At 58.0% G+C, this 19,625-nt stretch overlaps 2 protein-coding genes across 5 annotated transcripts in view; both read left to right on the top strand.

Annotated features, from left to right (window-relative positions):
* SIK3 (SIK family kinase 3) overlaps window positions 1–16,670 on the top strand; it is a 69,328-nt gene extending 52,658 nt beyond the window's left edge. For 2 of the 4 annotated variants that reach the window (XM_084221640.1, XM_084221639.1), the window contains exons 15-25: window positions 2,890–3,033; window positions 5,672–5,822; window positions 6,577–6,702; window positions 7,016–7,101; window positions 7,758–7,867; window positions 8,479–8,839; window positions 9,062–9,936; window positions 13,457–13,620; window positions 14,338–14,470; window positions 14,555–14,722; window positions 15,037–16,670. In XM_084221640.1, the coding sequence (XP_084077766.1) occupies window positions 2,890–3,033; window positions 5,672–5,822; window positions 6,577–6,702; window positions 7,016–7,101; window positions 7,758–7,867; window positions 8,479–8,839; window positions 9,062–9,936; window positions 13,457–13,620; window positions 14,338–14,470; window positions 14,555–14,712 (2,308 nt within the window). In that variant the 3' untranslated portion in view covers window positions 14,713–14,722; window positions 15,037–16,670. Of the gene's footprint in view, window positions 1–2,889; window positions 3,034–5,671; window positions 5,823–6,576; window positions 6,703–7,015; window positions 7,102–7,757; window positions 7,868–8,478; window positions 8,840–9,061; window positions 9,937–10,769; window positions 11,070–13,456; window positions 13,621–14,337; window positions 14,471–14,554; window positions 14,723–15,036 lie in introns of those variants that run through there. The other 2 variants (XM_084221641.1, XM_084221642.1) reach the window with 2 other exon arrangements.
* Window positions 16,671–17,740: 1,070 nt separating this feature from the next.
* On the top strand, window positions 17,741–19,283 carry APOA1 (apolipoprotein A1). Its single transcript, XM_084221373.1, has 4 exons — window positions 17,741–17,809; window positions 17,942–17,997; window positions 18,214–18,367; window positions 18,440–19,283. The coding sequence occupies exons 2-4, from the start codon at window positions 17,955–17,957 to the stop codon at window positions 19,035–19,037; spliced, it is 795 nt and encodes a 264-aa protein (XP_084077499.1). The 5' UTR covers window positions 17,741–17,809; window positions 17,942–17,954; the 3' UTR covers window positions 19,038–19,283.
* Window positions 19,284–19,625: the final 342 nt, after the last annotated feature.

Below are 19,625 nucleotides of genomic sequence, written 5' to 3'. Positions count from 1 at the left end.
CACAGCCACCTCTTCGGGGCACCACTGTTGATTTTACAGCGAAGGCTCAACACTTCTCCTGTTCCTCTGGGTGTTGATTACTGTAGGCAGTTGCTCCTCTGGCACTAGTGGGTGCTTGCAAAGCTGGATTCCCCTGAAATGGGTAGCTGATTGAGCAGTAGATTCTCCAGAAACTCTTGGAACTGCTAAATTCCTTTGCTTAGTGTGCACCAGCATGCGATCCACACTAACCTGCCAAGTGAGTGCCGAGGGATTCCCCTCCCTGCTGGGTGGTGGAGGTGCAGAATCTCCTCTGTGGCCTTGGGTGCCAGTGCAGCGGCTTTTGTATCAGGACATGCAGTAAACATCCAACTCTGATGCCTCAAACAAAGTGAGCTTGCTGGAATTACGGGTACCTCTAGCTGCTAATTTTAGCATCAGGCCTTAAAATAGTCTGCTCCAATAAGGGAAGCATTATTAGCTCTCAGGCTGGGAACTTCTGTTCTCTGTGTCTGCTCTAAACACATTGTAGGAAGTAGGTAGAATGTGCTCGTACTTTCTCAGTCCATGAACACACTAACCATGGCCTTGCTAACATTTTCTTAGGAGCTTTTGCATAGTTTCCTCTCTGCTAACCAGCTGGGCACTACGTGTGGTGGGTGCTCCTGCTTCTCACCTCAAACTGGAAGAGCTTTCTGGATCCCCCTTTGTACAGGTCATCACCTGGGTAAGGGAGTGGCTCCTCAGGGGCTCACAAGGGGTCAGCCTGGGGATTGTTGCAGGCAGGGTGGGTGCAGATCATGCTCCAGAGCCTTGGCCAGCTGTGCTCCTCTCGGTGCTCCCAAGGAACAGTGGGTGTGAGCAGTGGCAGGCTGTGCACTTGGGACTCCCTTTGCATACCTCAGCCTGGAAAGTCTGCTTGTAGCCTCATTAATAGCTTCAACAGCCATTAGCAGTTCTAATATAGGGCCAGTAATGTCCTCTGACAGCACCTCAAACAGCAGGTGGTCTTCTTGGCTGTGCAAACATCATAAATCTCATTCTTGGCAAGGGGATGCCTGGACATCTTACCTGGGCAGATTTTCACTATTCTAAACTTGAAGGTTTCAGCTGAGCCTTTAAAGCATTAGCTCAGCTGGAAACATTTTGAAACCCCTGTGCAGTGTTTTGCAAGGCACTGAAATGTTCAGGTCCCACTGAAAACCAAGTCCCCTTGGACTCAGAGGTCACTTCACTGCTCTCGACAGTGCTGCCCTTAGTTCTTTCACAGCACATGTTCTTCTTCCACCAGATGGCCTTGAAAAAGCACCATCCAGGTTGTGTGTTAACTTGTTCTCCACCCCCTTGTGTTGCGACATGTCAGTAGTCATCAGAGGAGAAGGGTAAATAGCATTAACATCAGGGACAGATGCAAATATTTAGCTTCTCAGGACACTGCCCCAAATACTCTGTTTGCAGCCAGCAGTGAGCAGCTTTTGCCCTCCTTAATCTGACCTTGAAAGCAGAGCACAGTCTTCTCTCTGTTCCAGGGAGCAGTCACATCTCCTTTGAGCTTTGGGAAACTTTCTTCCACCCGAAACGCTGTTAGAGCTCGTGATTGGATTGTTCCCTGGAGGGCTGAAATAAAATGATCTTAGCAAACCACAGCAGTAAAGCTCTTTGGGAACCTTTCCCTGTCTACATCAAATGATTCTTAAACAGCTAATGGCACGGGCTTTGGCGGGGCACCGCGGCACTGTTAACCTGCTGCTTGTGCTTCAGTGGCTTCAGCAGCAAAGAGAGGCTGGGTTTGGGCAAGTCTGTATTGCTTGCTGCTCTTTCTGCTTCCTGGGGACAGTAGCTGGGTAAAAGAGCAGAGGTGAGGGTTTGCAGGTGTCACTGCCCGAGTGGTGCCTGGCCTGGTTACCGGAGCTGCCTCACTGCTGGTTCACAGGGCACAAAGGGTTCAGCTCGTCCCAGTGGCCTTGAGCGGGCACAGCCTGGTGCAGTGCCAGCCCTGGGCAGGGGCTTCAGCCCCTCTCTGCCAGCTCCACTGCCCCGGGCTCGGCTGGGCCAGGAGCAGCAGGCAGGCAGCAGCTCTCAGCACCGCCTGGCCCTTCCTCACATCCTTGTCGGAGCAGAGACTCTGAGTTCCTCCTCCCCGGTCTTTGGGGGCTTTGCAGGAGACCTGCAGCTCTTTTCCAGTGCACACCGGGCTTTTGTTTAAGCTGTTGCCCTCCAGCTCAGATGTGAGAGGCAAGCCCAGCCCTGGTGCTGGTGGCTCCAGAGGGAGGAAGCCTCTTGCCGCTCCGTTCCCTTTCCGTGCGCATCCCGGGCCATTCCCGACTTTGAGCAGGGACTAGATGGCGCACTTGGACCGGGCTGGCACAGCCCTGCCTCAGCCCAGCCCTTCCTCGTGCTCCTCGGCAGCCTGCGGCGCCCCTCGCACCCTTCCCCTGCTGGGATGCGGTGGCCGCTGCTGGTGGCCGGAGCCGGGGTGGCCCAGGGTCACTCTGAGGAGCCAGGGCTCCCGGGCAGGAGCAGCAGCTCTGCTCTGTGCCTAGCTCTGCTGGGTTAGCTCTGCCCTGGCTGCCCGGGCTGGGACAGAGGGGCAGACCTGCTCTGGTGCAGTGAGGGCAGGTGGGTATTCCCAAAGGGACATACCAGCATTCCCCTTGAGGTGAAACGCGGCTTTCCTGCTGGGAAGAGCAAACGGCTCCTCTTTCCTTCCAAGGCTGGCAGTGGAGCACCAGCACTTGTCCCCAAAGCACTGGGGAGCCAGTGCTGGGACTGGCACGGGCAGCATGTCCGTGCTGTGCTCTGAGCACTGCACAAGCTTCTTCCTTGCCGTGTTCTCTGGGTTACCTAACACTCCCTGTTTTCGGAGTACTCCCATCAGTCTCTTATAAAATGTGCTCCTGCTTGTTGCAGATACTTGGCAAATAGGTCAAAAAGGCACACTCTGGCCATGACCAACCCTACAGCTGAAATCCCTCCAGACTTGCAGAGGCAGCTAGGACAGCAGTCCTTCCGACCCCGGGCTTGGGCTCCACACCTGGGACCCGACCAGCACCGGTGAGTAACGGCACCGGCCGGCCGGGCAGCTTACGCCAGGACCCTGCCCGGGTGGCCCTGGAACGGAGCACTGAGGACATCCCGCTGGCAGGGAGGGGTGAGGAGGAGGAGGAGGAGGAGCAGGGACAAAGAGCAGACCCACGGAGCAGAGGGTGTCTGATCCCCTGCCTGCAGGGACCAGCAGGAACCAGCTGGCTCTTCCCTCCAGTCCCGCTTTTGTGGCTGGACGTGATTTGCTGGAATGGCTGCCATCACAGAAATATTGGGAATAAGCTCTTTTTTTTTAGAGGAAAGCTTTTCCCTGTGTAATGGTAGGCAGCAAGGTAGCAGATTTGCTACAGAACATTTTTGGAGGCAAATGCAGGCAAAAGATTGCACCAAGAGTCATCCACAGCAGAGCTTAAAACCCTCACTGTTCTGCACCAGAGTTGTGTGTTCTGACTGCAAAGTCTCTGTGCAAAGCTCCTCGAGAGTAATTTCATTTCTCACCTGAACTCTTGTTGGGAATGGTGTGAGAAAAGGAATCTATCTGGTTGGGGAAGGAAAAAAACAATCACAGTGTCTGGGAAAGAGGGAATTTTGGATTAGATCTAAAGCACTCAGGATGTGTGGGAGGGACAGTCCTGATGAGTGTTAATGTGACAGAGCTCTTGTCACAGCAGCCAACGGAGATGCTAATGCCACAGAGGGAGCTTAAATTCCTCCTAACAACAACAAAATAAAACCTAAAAAATGCTTGAAAGTGCTCTGACACCTCAGTGCTAGGAGCAAACCAGCTGCACACGGGGGTTTGCTGCCTCTTGGGAAAGCGGTGGCTGCCAGGCCAGGCTGGTGCTGCTGTCAGCCCCTCAAGCAGCTCACAGTGGCAGGCTTGACAAAGCCCTTTTTATTGGAGCCAGAGACCTGCTGAGCTGAGCACTGATGTAATCAGCAGGGACAGGTGAACTCTGAGCAGACTGAGACAGTGCTAGTGCCACGCTGGAGCTGGAAAACCAAGATAAGCACCTCTCTGCCCTCAAGTTACTCTTCAGAGGTGCCTGGGGGATGGGAAGAGAAGAGGGGAAACATTTCTAGGGGAAACAGCTTGATAGGAAGAGGAGTGCAGCTTGCAAAACAAACAGAATGTGCTGTGTCCTGCTTTCAGGATTGCTGCAAATCCTAAAGGTAAGCCAAGTCCCTCACGCACAGCAGGAACGGAATTTTTACAAGACTTTAAACACACTTACCCTGTAAATAATGTTGGTGTCACCTCTGGCTCTTGGCTCTGGAGTCCTGAAGCTGTTGCATCATGAGCAGGGTGGTATCTGCTCGTTCCACTCTTGGTGTTGTAACGTGCTGTGAGCCTGTTCTGTGTTTTTGCTGTGAAATCATGGAAATTTCATCTGACCATGGTCTAAACACAGTGTTCCACAGTGAGTTCATTACATACCTGGCACAGAAATTAGCAGTCATTGTGTAAATAAACCACATTATTGAATGGCAGGTGGGTTTTATTTTAGCCCTTAACCTATTTTAAGCCATCTTATGTGTCTTCTTACTTGTCACGTTAAATATCTGAAAGCAGAATTGAAGTCCAGCTGTACAGGGAAGTGCAGCTGTTCTGCCTTGCCCACACGGGTTTCAAAAACTCAGCATGATTTTATCTGTAGCTTCTGCTTTCCATCAATGCAGCAGGAGAACAAATGGCTCAGGATAATGGATGATGTGGCTTCAAAAGGCAGGAGCACAGCTCTTTCCTTGGAAGGAAGCTGAACTGTGTCCTCCCAAGGCAGAGACAGGGACAAAACAGAACGCAGCCTGCTGGAAGGGGTGCAGCATCAGTCACCTTGTGACAAGGGGAGCCTGGAGCAGGCCCTCAGAGTGACCTCTGGAGCTCAGGACCGCTCCAGCTGCAGCCAGGCGGGCTCCTGCTGGGTTTGGTGTCAGAGGGGCTGTAAAGACCACGTCTCCATGACCTTCTCACACACAAAGGCTGCTCCTGGAGCCTGTGCATTAAACGCTGCTTGCTAGGTTCTGGAGATGGCATCTGCAGAATCTTTACAAAAGAAGTCCTTTAGTGATGGGAGAAAATCCTCCCTGGGAGGGTGGGGAGGCCCTGGCACAGAGAAGCTGTGGCTGCCCCATCCCTGGAGGTGTCCAAGGCCAGGTTGGACAGGACTTGGAGCAACCTGGGCTAGTGGAAGATGTCCCTCCCAGCCCAAACCATTCTGTGATCCTACGATTTGCAGAGAAATCAGGTTCCACAGATAGCACTTGCCTGGAAGCCGTGAGGGCAGGCAGAGCCCCAGCTGTTTGTTGTGAGGCACGTTGTGCTGAGTGTCTGCCAGGTTATCTCTGCTCCTGATAACACAGATGGCACCTAATGGCAGGGCAGGAACTGAGTGATAATGGGGAGCCCCAGCTTCGGGAGAAAACAGCTCCTGAAACAAAATTTGGCTCCCTCTGATGGCAAAGAAGCCTCATTGTGAAGAGGAAGTGCTTGAGGTGCCTTGGGCACAGCTTGGCTCAGGTGTGCCCATTCTGATTGCCCGGTGGGGAGCACCCAGGCAGCTGGGAGGCTGATGGAAATGGAAAGCCTGTGCTGCAGTTTGTGTTTTGGCTGGTGTCACGTCTCTAACCCCCTTCCCCCTGTGTTCAGTTCTATTTACAAGGACTCCAACACTCTGCACCTCCCCACCGAGCGCTTCTCCCCGGTGCGGCGCTTCTCCGACGGGGCTGCCAGCATCCAGGCTTTCAAAGCCCACCTGGAGAAGATGGGCAATAACAGCAGCATCAAACAGCTTCAGCAGGTGAGAGGGGGCTGGGGGTCCTCAAAACAGCCTCCACAAGGAATTCTTACTGCCTCGGTCTTGCTGCTTCAGGAAGCAAAAGAGGAATCTTTACATGGAAGGCTGAGGGACCCTGGGGACTTTGCAGGGTTTGTTCCTGCCCTGTGTGACTGCAGCAAACCCCGAGTGTCCTCTGGATGTATGAGCTGTTCACCTGCAGCTGGGCACCTGGGGGGATGCCTGCCCCCTCTTTTCTGGGGAGAGCCATCATGCTGTGGTCACTCATGGGTGTCCTGCCTGTCCCACCAGCACTGCCAGAAGGCAGCTCCTGCTCTCTCTCCCACCTTTCCTCTGGCAGCAGTCTGGGGCTGTTCCAGGGTGTCCCGGGAAAGGGCAGCTCCTGAGTGTATTGTGGGATATTCCCTGTGCAGCCAAGCACAGCTTGCCAATGGCTGGAGCAGGATTTGGCCCCAGGACAGGCCTTTCCCCCTGCAGCACAGCACAAATGAGATGCTCTCCTCACCTTGAAGTGTCGTTTCCAGAGCTTGCTGCCTTTATTGAGGGAACACAGCAGTGCCAGCTCAGTGTCACGTGCACCCGTTGCTTTCCTGGCTTTTTGCCACGTCCCTGCACACCTGATTCTGTCAGAGGGAATGGATCAGGCTTGCTTTGCCAGCTTTTCTCAGAGGGGTGGGCTGCAGAGCGTGCCATCCCGCACACAGCAGGCTGCTGTGCACCAGAAGGTCATTTTTGGGACGTGCTGCATTCCTTGCAGGAGTGTGAGCAGCTCCAGAAGATGTACGGTGGGCACATGGACGAGCGGACGCTGGAGAAGACGCAGCAGCAGCACATGTTGTACCAGCAGGAGCAGCACCACCAGATCCTTCATCAGCAGATTCAGGTAGTGCAGCCCGAGCCAGAGCTGCTGAAGGCTTAGCTCTGTTTTCCTGTGTTGCTGCAGACACAACTCGTGAGCAGGTCCCGGGGGGAGTGAGGGAGGGGCGTTTGCTGGGCTGGCTGTAGCGGGAAGGCTGAAGGATTTCAGCAGAGATGTTTGCACAGCTGCTGTGGTAGCTGTGGCAGCCAGGGCTGCAGTCAGGGACTGACACTCAGTGAATCTGGATATGTCCTGCTTCACCCAGCAGTGTTTCTAAATTTACTGACTGAGACATTGACTGCAAACACTTCTTGTTTTCTTGTGGTGCCTGGTTCAGGACTGTATCCGGCCTCCCCAGCCATCTCCACCCTTGCAAGCTCCATGTGAAAACCAGCCAGCTCTGCTCACTCACCAGCTCCAGAGGTAAAGAAATGGTTTTAGGACAGCTCTGGGTTTGACTCTTCCTGAAGCCCAGGGATGAGCTGACACATTCAGGAGAGGCCAGGCTGAGTTGGAGGTTTATGGAGTCAGAATGACACTGCCAGTTCCCAGGTGAATGTGCCTGGTCCTTTGGGCTGGATTCTCTCAGAAGGACTTTAGAATCAGAGAAATCTGATTCAAAGGAACAGACCTGCTTTGAGCAGAGGATTGACAGTCCTGCCTTTTGAGTGGCTTGAAACTCTCTCATGCTTCCTTGGGTGTCTCACACCTTGCCAGGCCCTCGGTGAGCTCAGCCTCCTTGCCCTCAGCACCCTGATTGTGGGTGAGGGAGGCTGAGTTACGGGAAATGAGAGCAGGGTGTCTCACCAGGTGCAGTGACTCAGGAGGTGAGCCTGCAGTGTCCCTTGTCCCCAGGTTTCTGTAGTAACCACCGGGTCATGCTCACTCCTGTGTGACTTGGACAAGGGAGGTGGCTCTCAGAAGAGAAGCCAAGCTGCAGAGACCTTGGGATCCTCAGCAAGGGCTCTCTGGTGTTTATTTTGAACAAGACATGCAGTGTTTGGCATCAGTTCTCACAGCTGAGACAGCATCTTGACAAGGAGCAGGCCTGGTGAGAAGGTGCTTGTTTCCCTGCGTAGGTTACGGATCCAGCCATCCAGCCCGCCCCCAAACCACCCCAGCAATCATCTCTTCAGGCAACCCAACAGCAGCCCGCCCCCCGTGAGCAGCAGTGTGCTCCAGCCCCATGGTAAGCACTTCTGGGAGCTGGGCAGGGCCCTGGGATCCCATCAAACCCTGCAGAAGCAGCCTGGGGTTGCCAGGGCTCCGTTCCCCCCCAGCCCAGGCCCTGCACAGTTTGCTGATGATGTAAAAGATTCTCCATCTGGCAGCAAGGGCTGCTGTTATCGAGAGCTCGCGAGAAGCTGCCAGCTAGAATGTGCTGTCAGGTTCCTTGTCACAAGATCCTTACTTATCTCTCCCCCGGGGATGGGGAGGAAGGGCTGATATTCTCAGGTTTATGCAAATCCCTGTCAGCTCCGCAGAGTTTCTGTTTTGGTGCAAGGGGCTCTGGCTGTGACCTTTGCACGCTGGCACAGCATGACAGAGCACCCATACGGACACGTACTGGGCTCCCAGCCTGGCCCAGAGTCATGGAATGAATCACAGCATCATAGCCTGGTTTGGGTTGGAAGGGACCTTAAAGATCATCCTTCTCCAGCCCCCTGCTACGGGCAGGGACACCTTTGACTAGCCCAGGTTAATCCAAGCCCTGTCCAGCACTTTGGGGAACGGAGCAGATCTCGCTCCCAGGCCTCGCCCCGGGCTCGCAGGGGTGCTGAGTGTCTTTGTTCCTTGCAGGTGCTGCCTCCCAGTCCCAGTTCCAAGGGATGCCATCCCACAACACAATCTTCCCGCAGTCGGGTAACTGTTCCCCTCCCCCGGCCATGGGGCTGACGTGCCTGGCCCTGCAGCAGCAGCAGTCGCAGCCCCAGCAGGTCACCATCCAGGTGCAGGAGCCCGGGGACATGGTGGGCAGCAGCCTCCTGCCCGGGGCCTCGGTGGGCGGGCAGGGCCTGGCGTCCCACGCGCGGGGGATGTCCCTGAGCCCCAGCGCCAGCCAGATCCAGATGCAGCACCGCGCCAACCTGATGGCCTCCCTGAGCTACGGCCACCGGCAGCTGTCCAAGCAGCTGAGCGCCGACAGCGCCGAGTCGCACAGGTGAGGGCCCCTCCTCTCCGCCGGGGCTCAGGGAGTGGCAACGTCAGACGTGCTGTCCTCGCCGCTCTGCCTTGTGCCTGCTCCCTCGCGGGCCCTGGGAAGGACTGGCTGAGCCGGGTCAGGGCTGCTGTGCCACGTGCCTGGGGATGCCCCTCCGGTGCAGGAGCAGCTCTGGCTCGGGCTGAGCAGCGCGGTCACCGGTCCTTTTCCTTGTCCTTGCAGTCTGAACGTGAACAGGTATCCCCCCGCCAACTACGACCAGGTGCACTTACACCCCCACCTGTTCCCGGAGCAGCCCCGTGTTTCCCCCAGCAACTACAGCCCGCCGGGAGGGGTGGGGTTCCCTGCGGCCCAGCAAGCCCTGAAGGTCCCACAGCTTGAGCAGTACCCCAGTTTCCCCCCGAACGCACATCAGCAGCAGCAGCACTACACGGCATCGGCACTACAGCAGGCACTGTTGTCCCCGACCCCGCCCGACTACAGCCGACACCAGCAGGTACCGCACATCCTCCAGGGACTGCTTTCCCCCCGGCACTCGCTCACGGGGCACACGGACATGCGGCTGCCCCAGGCAGAATTTGCACAGCTCATCAAACGGCGGCAGCAGCAGCAGCAGCAGCAAGAGTACCAAGAGTTGTTCAGGCATATGAGTCAAGGGGATGCTGGGAATATGGGCACCAGCATGGGACAGAACCTCTCGGAGCGCCAGTCGTTGTCTTTGCCTTATCAGAGTGCTGACACGTACCACCCCCAGAACAGCCCCCAACATCTCTTAAAAATCAGGGCGCAAGAATGTATCCAGCAGGTCCCTGCCTCTGTGCCACCGCCGCAGGGATACGGACACCAGCCAGCCCTGTTCCACTCGGAGAGCATGGAGGAGGACTGCGCCTGCGAGGGAAACAGGGACAGCTTTCCTGACAGTAAGAGTTCAAACACGTTGACCAAAGGTTGCCACGAGAGCCCTCTGCTCGTAAACGCAGGAGGGCACGGGGACCCCGAATCTTTGCTAGGAACTGCTAATCCCGCGCAGGAGCTGGCAACGCACCAGTACAGGCACCAGCCCGCGCCCGGATTCAGGAATAAGGTGCCCAGCAGAGGTAAGGCTCCCTGCTGCCTGTGCAGGCCAGCTGTCTGTCAGTGCAGGCCAGCTGTCTGTCTGTGCCAGCCGCTCACCTTCCTGCCCAGGACACCGTCCCAGCCGGCACGCCAAGGGTTTCCTGACATACTCTGCATAGCACAGAATTACCGAGATTCTTTCTGGCTTTTGTGGCCTGAAGTAAATTGCAGGCACAGCCTCTGTAATAAACAGGGTTGAATAAGGAAGGAGCCCCATGGGCTGCTTCCCTTGGGAATTTGACCTACTTCTGCAGGCAGGTAAGACCAGGGCCCAGCTTGTTGCCATCTTTTCAGGGGTGCTGCATGGTGGCCACAGATTTATTCTTGTTGGTGATGTTCCCCATCCCCTGTAACCACGGGATAGGAGCAGCTCAGCTGCCAGCACACCCCAGGTGTGGCAGTGCAGCCATTTATTGCTGCTCTTAAGCACAGAGCCTCAAGCCAGGCACTGCTAAAGCTCCCACAAACACACACAGTAACAGTGTTGGTCAGTGTCCTGTGGCTCCAGCAGCCTTGCAGTCTCTCTGGCACTTGGGAAAGCAGCAGCAGCAAGATTCTATCCCTGCTTGAACTGGGAAGGGTGGATTCTGGAGAGAGTGAGTTTAAACTTGCCATTAGGATCTGAAGACCTTTCCTGCTCCTTGGAAGCAGCTGCACCTTTGCTCCTCAGTGGCTCCTCTGGCAGCACTGGGCTGTCAGAGAATTCCTGCCTGAGCTGTAATTACAGGCTCCTCTGCAGGAAAAACACCCTCTGAGCCCCTTGCTAAGAGTGCTTTGAGGAGAGGCTGAGTGGGCAGATCAGTATTCCCTGCAGGACTGAGGGTGCTGGGCTGGAGCCACCAGCTTGCCCTTGGCACTGCGGGCCCTGCTGCGGAGGAGCTGTGTCCAGGGCACAGGAGGCCCAGCTTTGTTCAGGGACACAGCACGGGTTTGTTGGGAAAGTACCGGGCTGGAATAGGCTGGCTCAGAGGGCTGAGTGGGGCTGCCAAGCCCTGACCCCCCAGAGCGTGGGCGGGGGGCAGGGACAAGGCTGGGCTGTGCTGCAATCCTCCTAAAATCTGAATTCTCTTTGCTCTCAGAGCTCCACTTCCCTGCTGTGCTGGGAGTGGGGGGAATCGCCCCAGGCTCAGTGGAGATTGGAAGCTCTGGAGGGGTCTTTGGTATGAAATCATGAGTCTGAATCTTGTCACTGAAGCCTGTTAGATGGACAGTGAGGTCTGCTGAAGTCAGAAGCCAAATCTCAGCCCCCGCACTGCTGGTGCAAGGACTGGTTACACAAAGGAGAAGGACTTTGAACTGCAGGGCCTTGTAAATGAGTAAAAGCAAATAGATGTTTACAAATAGGCTTGTGTCAGCCCTTCTGACAAGGCTGTTTGTAGTAAACTATGTCCTGGGATGCAACTGCTTGTACCGTTTTCCCTATGGCCTCCATAACCCACTTGGACTCAGGCCTGCGCTGCTTTGGGTCCAGGTAGAGTCACCTCAGAGCTTCCCAGATCCCCTTTCCTACAGCAAGTCCTACACCCCTGGGCTTTCCTGGTTTTGATTTACACCAAAGCCTGCATCACTCAGTTTTCCCACTATTCACCTACACCGAATCCTTATCCCTGGGCTTTCCCACTCTTTTCCCTCGACTGTGTGATGAGGGTGCAGTTTGAGGGTTATCTCCCTCCCTGCCTCAGCTCCGCAGATGGGTTTCCCCTGGAGCAGAGTGTAGTTTCCCTGTGGCTGGGGAGTGTCTGTGCTTCCAAGGGCGCGTGCTAACGCTGATCACAACGCTCTGGATGTCTGTGCAGCAGCTGCCAGGGATGGCAGCCGGGGACCTTGAGAGCTGACCAAATCTGTTTGGGATGTGACTGAGCTGCCTGTGAGCGGCCCTGCTCCAGTTCTGCTCCAGCGTGGCCGTCCCAGGGCTGGGAGTGCTGCCCATGGGAAACCTGGGCGGAGGGAGCCGGGCTGGCGGCAGTGCCGTGCCAGCGTCACATGCCACAGTGACACAAAGGATGTGGGGATGAAAGGCTCTCCTCTGCAGGGCTGGGGGTGTGAGTCCGGGGTGTCTGTCCCTTGGTGCAGAGCAGCATCCCCAGAGGTGAAGTGCTGGTATTGGGAAGCAGCTGGTTTTGGGTCCTGGCTCTTCCAGGCTGAGGGAACTCGTCACCCGCAGCACAGGGGCTGGGGCCAGGGCTGTTTGTGGAGCTGGAGCAGCAGGCTGCTGGCCCCAACCACTGTTCCCACAGTTGGAGCAGCATCCCAGGCAGTGTGTGGGTGGCACTGATCCGCTAACATCTGTTACCTCATGTTTTCCTTCTCGCTTTTCCGGGAAAGCTGACTGTTAACCGCACGTAACCCCACGGTTGTGCAAAGGAAGGGGGGAGGCTGCATCTCTGCCTGCCCTGGGACAGGGCTCCGGCAGGAATGCCACATTCCTGATGGAGGAAGGGCACGAGGAGCAGTGTGCTGCCTGTGCTGCCCATGCTCTGCCATGCTCTGTCCATGTGAGCAGCGTGGGGACCACACGGGATGGGGTCTCACTTGAATTCTGCTAAATTTGTGGACAGATTTTGGGACTGCTCTCTGCAGGTCAGGCATGATCCTTGTGGGTCCGCGTGGGGATGTTCTGGGATCCGATGAGATCTCTTTGGGGAGCAGTTTTGTGGCAGTTGCACAGTGCCAGCTGGGCCGTGCAGTGTCCCAGTGTCCCAGCACAGCAGCACATCACTTCCCACTGGCCAAAGCCCTGGGAAGGCTCTGGCTTTGTCGGGGTTGTACCTGCAGCTGTGTCACCTCGGGGCAGCTCCCCAGCGCTTGGGCGTTTGTGCTCAGCAGGGTCTGCACTCAGCGAGCTCAGCCCTGATGGCAGGCTCCTCCATGGCTCAGGACTTTATCCAAAACATCATGTACTTGATGATGAGAGGCTTTGCCTGATAGGAATGTGGCCTTTGCCCTCAGTCACAAGAGCTTGCAGTGCAGATGGACTTTGCCAGGCAGAGCACTTGTGTGCTCCCGCAGCCAGATTGTGGGAGGGCAGGGAGAAGTCATCTGATAAAAGTGAAGATCCTGGCCAGCTCTTTCAGCAGGATTATGTTGCTTACAATTGCCAAGGGGCCCTGCTGGAACATCCCGTGTTGGAGGCTCCCCCAGCTCTTGTGTAACAATGTGGGGGTCGAGCTCAGGCTGGAGGGGGAGGCAGAAGTGGGAAAGGGTCTGGTTCCTGTGGTCCTGCCCCAGTGCCTGCAGCCTTAGGCTGCTTTTGTAGACCTGATGAAAGGCAGCTAGCATTGGGATCTTTTGGGATACTGATGCTGGAGGGAGAGGCCTGTGTGAGTGCAACTGGGGACAGTGGTGCTGCACCACTCCAACTGGAGCGGCCAGGGGTCCTGTCCTTGCTCTGCCAGCAAGGAATGTTTGTGTGTGGCATCACATCTCGGTTCTGCAGCGGCACAGGTGGCTGCAAGTTCCTTGTACTAACGTGTCCTTTTTCTGTCCTGTCTGGTTTTCAAGAGTCCATCGTAGGGAACTGCATGGACAGGAGCTCCCCTGGCCAAGCCATGCAGGTGCCTGACCACAACGGCCTGGGCTACCCCGTGCGCCCCTCGTCCAGCGAGCACCCGCGGCCCCGCACCCTGCAGAGACATCACACCATCCAGAACAGTGATGATGCCTACGTAGGTGCCTTTGCCTGCCAGGTCCCTCCTCTGAAACAGCCTGGCCTGCCTGTGCCACACAGGGCTCTGCAGACACAGCCAGCCCAGCTGTGGGTCCTTGCACTGCTGGGAAGGAGCTGGTCATGGTAGCCCAGACCTCAGTGCTCTGTGCCCTCTGGGGTTGGGGGTGCTGGAATTGTCCTGCCCAAATCTGGATGTGGGCTTTGCTACAGCTCCCTTCTGCTGTAGATGAGAATGTCAGCTTCACTGCTTCAGTGGTGCCCAGTGACAGGGCGAGGAGCATTGGCCAGAAACTAAAACACAAGTTCCACCTCAACATTAGTAAGAAGTTTCCACGGAGGGTGGCAGAACACTGGAACAGCTGCCCGGGGTAGGGCCTGGAGTCTCTCTCTGGAGACATCCCAAAACCAGCCAGGTGTGTTTCTCTGTCACCTGCTTCAGGTGTGCCTGCCTTGGCAGGGGTTTGTGCTGGATGATCTCCTGATCTCCCTTCCAGCCCCAGCTATGCTGTGATCCCCTTAGTTCAGAGGCATTGGGACCATTCAGTCCATCCTCCTGTTGAAGGGACAGGCTGCACCCAAGCTGTGCCTGATTCAGTTCTCGTCTTTCCCAACCCTTGCTGAAGGTTTGCAGAGGCTCCCTGGGCACCCTGTCCATGGGCAGAGGGGGAACAGGGGGGACAGCACTCCCCCTGAGTGTGTCCTGCTGTCCCCACAGGTGCAGCTGGATAACTTGCCTGGGATGAGTTTGATGGCAGGGAAAGCCCTCAGCTCAGCCCGGATGTCGGACGCCGTGCTCAGCCAGTCGTCGCTGATGGCCAGTCAGCAGCTGCGCGACAGGGACGGCGAGGGTGAGCACGGGGAGGGGACCTGGGCAGCTCCTCGGGGAGCTGAGTCACAGCCACGGGTGCTGAGTCACCTCTTTGCCCTTCCAGAATGCGGGGAGAGTTTGGAAGGTCAGGAGCACGCGAGCCTGGGCGATGGCAGCCAGCACCTCAACACCTCCTGCTACCCCTCGACGTGTATCACGGACGTCCTGCTGAGCTACAAGCACCCGGAGGTGCCCTTTGGGATGGAGCAGGCAGGGGTGTAACCAGGAGGGAGTGAGTATCAGTGTGTCCTTCTCTCACCGCTCCACACCTCGGGCCTCGCTCCCATGGGTCACCTTCCCCGTCGTGGCTCCAGTGCTGGGGTTGGGACCATCCGCTCGGAGCTCCTGTGCTGGAGCTGTTTGCTGTCCCCCATTTGCCCAGGGACAACATCCCTCCTTCTGGGCTTGTGCTGCACTCAGACCCCTCTGCATGGCGGGGTCTCTCTCCTGGGGCAGGGTCAGGAATGGCCTGGGAATGCTGGAGGGCTGTGGGAGGAGATGTGCCATGCTGCTGTCCCCTAACATTTGTCTTTCTCTCTCTTGCAGGGTTTGTGTACAGCTTTGAAATGAAAAGGTCCATTTTAAACCAACAGTATCTAGCAGCATTGCGCCAAATTGCCGTAGTATTTCTGACTAACTGGAATACCATGGCCCCTTTCCTCATCCTCACTTCATCCAGTGTGTCGTTCCTTTGGGTTCTTTAATTTCTGCCACACTTGCCTGTAACTCCAGCTACACCCAGAGCCCTGAGCCCGACACGGAGGATCGGCCTCGGCACCGGGGCTGCTCTGGGGGCTGGCCCTGCCCGGGGCCCCACGCCGGGCTGAGCCTCCCTGGAGCCTGCCCTGGGCAGGTCCAAGGGGGCTGGAGCCTCTCCTGGATGGAGGCCACGCTCTCCCTCCACCCTGTCCCTCTGCACTGGGGGGTCTGGGCCAGGCAGGGCCCTCCTCACCCCGGTGCAATCCACTTCTTGTCTCACCTCTGTCTGCTCTGTTCCCTCTCGTGTGTCGGGGTGCTGACAGCATCACCCCTGCCCTGCCCTCCCTCCCCTCTTCTTTCCAAATCTGCCACGACTTGGGGTTTTTTCTTTTCCTGGCTAATGTAGGGCAGACGGATTTTTCTTTGTTTCCTTCGCTTTTCCTCCCGATCACGTAGGAATTGTTTTTTTTGGTAAATGTTGTTTTATTATTATTGTTATTAATAAAAGGCAAAAGGAATTTCTGTTTGAGAGAAATTTTTAACTAGATTCTGTTCTATATGAATTGTGACTTGCACCTTTTGTTCAAAGTATTTTATTTCTTTTAATGACATTGTACTTGTGACTGGTTTTCTCTCGTGCCAGTGGCGACAGTGGTAATTCTCCTTATACAGTCGGGACGTGCAGAGGTCTCTTCTTTGTCCCTTTTCCATCCTTTCCGTGGTGGATAGAGCGGGAGGCCCCCCCTCCCCGGGGCTCAGGAGCACGTGGTGTCACCCTTGCCTTTGGGACTTGACAAGCTCCAGCTCAGATCCTTCTTACTGACATTTTTTCCGGAATATTTTTTAAAACTAAAGGAAACATCGACCCAGCCCTCCTGACTTTGCACAGAAGGAAGTGTGAAACCAGCACGGCAGAGGTGACTTTGCTATCCTTACCCCGTGCCTCTTCCCGGCCTCCCCTTCTCCGGGAGAAGACGCTGCCGGCTCTGCGATCCCGCGAGTCAGAGAGGAGGGAAGGAAGCTCCGCAGCCCGGCCGTGCCCGGTCCCCCACCGGCGCCTGCGGGCTCGGGGAGCCCGCCGGATGGAGCGGGAAGGGTGGGGAACGCTGAAAGCCTTTTGCTCTGTCCCTTTGGTTCATTTTCCTTTTGTTTACATGACACTGTATCCTGGGAGAGTCGCCGGGCCCCCCCCAGCAGCAGCTGCCCCGCAGGGCCGTCACCGTGCCATCCGCAGTATCACACTTTTTTTATCATGGCTTTGTATTGTAGTAATCAATACGCGCAGTATATGTTGAATGTATATTAATATACTTTGCTATTATTTCTGTTTTTTGGAAATGTCAGAAGTATTTTTTTTTCTTCCTCATTTATGTTGGACTAAAAACGAACAGGAAAAAAAAGTTTCAGTAAATCTTCAGTCCATTTTTTGTGGGTCACTTGCAACTAGTCAATTAGTTGGACAGTGGGATCATAACAAATAAACCATGATTATGATCTTCCCTGGGCTCTTGTTTGCCTTGTTGCTCAACACCAAAGTTCAAGGGGTGGCAGCTGCTGTGTCCCCAGCCCATCCCTGGCGCTGTCACTTGCCCCGGTCCCCTGGCCGGGTTTCCCGAAGCCCCCCGGCAGTCGCAGCCCCCTGCAGCCGGAGCCCGGCTCGCCGTGCGGGTGTGGGGACCGGCAGTGCTGCAGACCAGAGCCTGCCCAGCATCTGCTGCCCTGGGGCTTTTCCAGCCCTCGGTGGGGCCTGGGAGGCGCAGGGAGCTGTGCCTGCAGCACCCGCGGCGGCAGTTCCCGTGCGATGCCCTTGCGGTGCCCAGCGGGCTGGCACGGGCTGGGGCTGCGGGGAGCCGGTGCCGCCCAGAAACGGGAGCATCGTTCCTCTGCGGCAGCTCCCCCTGGCACTGCCAGCCCTGCACACCCCCTGCAGCCCCTCTGGGGACACGGCCCCTCTCTCCCTGTCCCCCCTCTCTTCCCTTGCCCGGCCGGGCTCAGCCTGATTCCTGTGCATCCCTGGACTGGTGGCAACGGGACAGGGAAGCACCTGGGGCTGCTTCGGGCTGAGGGAGGTTTTGGGGCGGCCGTGCCAGTGCCGGTGCCTGCTCTGAGCCTTCCCCTTCCCCAGGTCCCCAGCGAGGGCTGGCGTTGGCGGGCAGGGGCGCCGCTCCCGGGACCTCTGAGCGGGAAAAGGGGGTGACGTGAGCGGCCCCGTGAAGGACGGGGCACAAACCCGCGGCCGAGGCGAGGGGTCCGGGTACGGCAGGCCAAATCCCTGCGGGAATAAACCTTGTCCCCGGGCCGGCTGCCAATCCCTGGGGGCTGCGAGGGGCCCCGGCACGGCCGCGGGGCCAGCGGGAATCTGGGTCACCGGGAGCGTAAACAGCTCCTTGGCCGGCGAGGCGCGTCCCGCGGGGAGCTCCTGTTTGCTCGCCGCCCCTGCCAAGCCGCGCTCCGCGGCGATGCTGCGCGATCCTTGAACCCTGCGCGCCACATCGCCCGCCGGGAGCGCGTTCCGGGGCCGCCGCTGGCTTATCTCCGCGGAACTGCCCCTCCGGCATAAATAGCGGCGGCGGAGCCCCGGCCGCTCAGACAGGACGAGCAGCAGCGCTAGAGAGAGCTGGTAAGAGCCCGGGCTGCCCCGCAGGAGCCGCCGGGACAGAGCGGAGACCCCTGAGCTGGGCTGGGGACTCAGCCCCCGCCGGGCTGCCTCTGCCGGGGCTCCCCGCTCCCAACTCTCTTGCTCTGCCCGCAGGTCCTGCGCGAAGATGAGAGCCGTGGTGCTGACCCTCGCCCTGCTCTGCCTGACGGGTAGGTCCGGACGGGGCTGCGGATCCCCGCGGGATGGAGCGGCGCGGGCGGGACGGGGCGGCCGAGCCCGACGGGAGCGCTGCTGGAAGCCGCCGCTTTCCGAAGCGCTCTGCACGCCGGGCTGCAGCCGAGGGGCTCCCTGGCTCCTCCCGAGCCGGGCAGGGCTGGAGCCGTCCCCGGGCGGCGTGTCCTGAGCACGGGCGGCTCTCTCCGCAGGCACCCAGGCCCGCTCCTTCTGGCAGCACGATGAGCCCCAGGCGCCCCTGGATCGCCTCAAGGACATGCTCGATGTGTACCTGGAGTCTGTGAAGGCCAGCGGCAAGGAAGCCGTTGCCCAGTTCGAGGCCTCCGCCGTGGGCAAACAGCTGGAGTAAGTGGGGGGTGTGTGGCGGGGGGCTGGGGTGGCCCGGGCGCCGTGCGTGACCTCCCTCCCGTCCCGCAGCCTGAAGCTGGGCGAGAACCTCGACACGCTGGGTGCAGCTGCCGCCAAGCTGAGAGAGGACATGGCCCCCTACTACAAAGAGGTGCGGGAGATGTGGCTGAAAGACACCGAGTCCCTGCGCAAGGAGCTGACCAAGGACCTGGAGGAGGTGAAGGAGAAGATCAAGCCCTTCCTGGACCAGTTCTCTGCCAAGTGGACGGAGGATCTGGAGCAGTACCGCCAGCGCCTGGCACCCCTCGCCCAGGAGCTGAAGGAGCTCAGCAAGCAGAAGGTGGAGCTGCTGCAGCAGAAGCTGACCCCGGTGGCCGAGGAGGCGCGGGACCGTCTGCGCGGGCACGTCGAGGAGCTGCGCAAGAACGTGGCCCCCTTCAGCGATGAGCTGCGCCAGAAGCTGAGCCAGAAGCTGGAGGAGATCCGGGAGAAGGGCATCCCCCAGGCCGCCGAATACCAGGCCAAGGTGGTGGAGCAGCTCAGCAACCTGCGGGAGAAGATGACGCCCCTGGTGCAGGACTTCAAGGAGCGCCTCACCCCCTACACCGAGACCCTCAAGGCTCGTTTCCTCAGCTGGCTGGAGGAGCTCCAGAAGACCGTGGCTTGAGCGGCCGGCCGGCGCGGCCAGGGACTGACCCCAGCCCCGCTCCGCCGCCGCCCCGGGTGCTCCCTGCCTGCCCCGGGCACTTCTCCTCAGGGGGCTCTGGGGACAGGCTGCAGGAGCCCCGGGCCAGCCCAGCCCTAGGGTGTCCTCCCCGGAGACCCCCTCTTCCCCTAGAATTCCCTCCCCAGCCCGGCGTCGCTCTCAGCTTTGCCTCCCTTTTGAGAAATAAACTTGACTTAAGTTATTGGAGCTCGCTCAGTCTTTGCAGTGGATGCTGGAGGGGGCAAGGGGTGCTCTGGGAGCTGGGGGTCCTGGGGGATCCAGAGGGACTGGGGAGACAGGGAGCTGGTGAGGGGCGCCCTGGGCTGGTGAGGGGTGCCTTTGAGTCCAGCTCTGCCCGAGGTGCGGCCGAGCTCAGCTCCTCACAGGGCGTTGGGGTGTGGTGGCGCTGAATTTGCAGTTTTTGGGAGCAGCACCCGGCTCCTGCCACCTGGGCACCCCGACACGGCCTTGGGCACCCCGGTGCTGGTGTCTGTCCCAGCCCTCCCTCCCGCTGCGGGTCCCGCTCCTCCCGGCCAGCCCCCAGTGATG

The sequence above is a fragment of the Fringilla coelebs genome, assembly GCF_963513975.1.
Source record: "Fringilla coelebs genome assembly, chromosome: 25".
NCBI lineage: Eukaryota > Metazoa > Chordata > Aves > Passeriformes > Fringillidae > Fringilla > Fringilla coelebs.
The sequence above is the reverse complement of the archived record's forward strand: the minus strand, read 5'-3'. Positions and strand labels throughout refer to the sequence as shown.

Excerpts from the sequence above, each read along its gene's own strand:
- APOA1 (XM_084221373.1), top strand. The coding sequence starts at position 17,955 with ATGAGAGCCGTGGTGCTGACCCTCGCCCTGCTCTGCCTGACGG. Across the intron at positions 17,998-18,213 it reads CGCCCTGCTCTGCCTGACGG|GCACCCAGGCCCGCTCCTTC; the intron begins GTAGGTCCGGAC and ends CTCTCTCCGCAG. Across the intron at positions 18,368-18,439 it reads GCCGTGGGCAAACAGCTGGA|CCTGAAGCTGGGCGAGAACC; the intron begins GTAAGTGGGGGG and ends CCCGTCCCGCAG.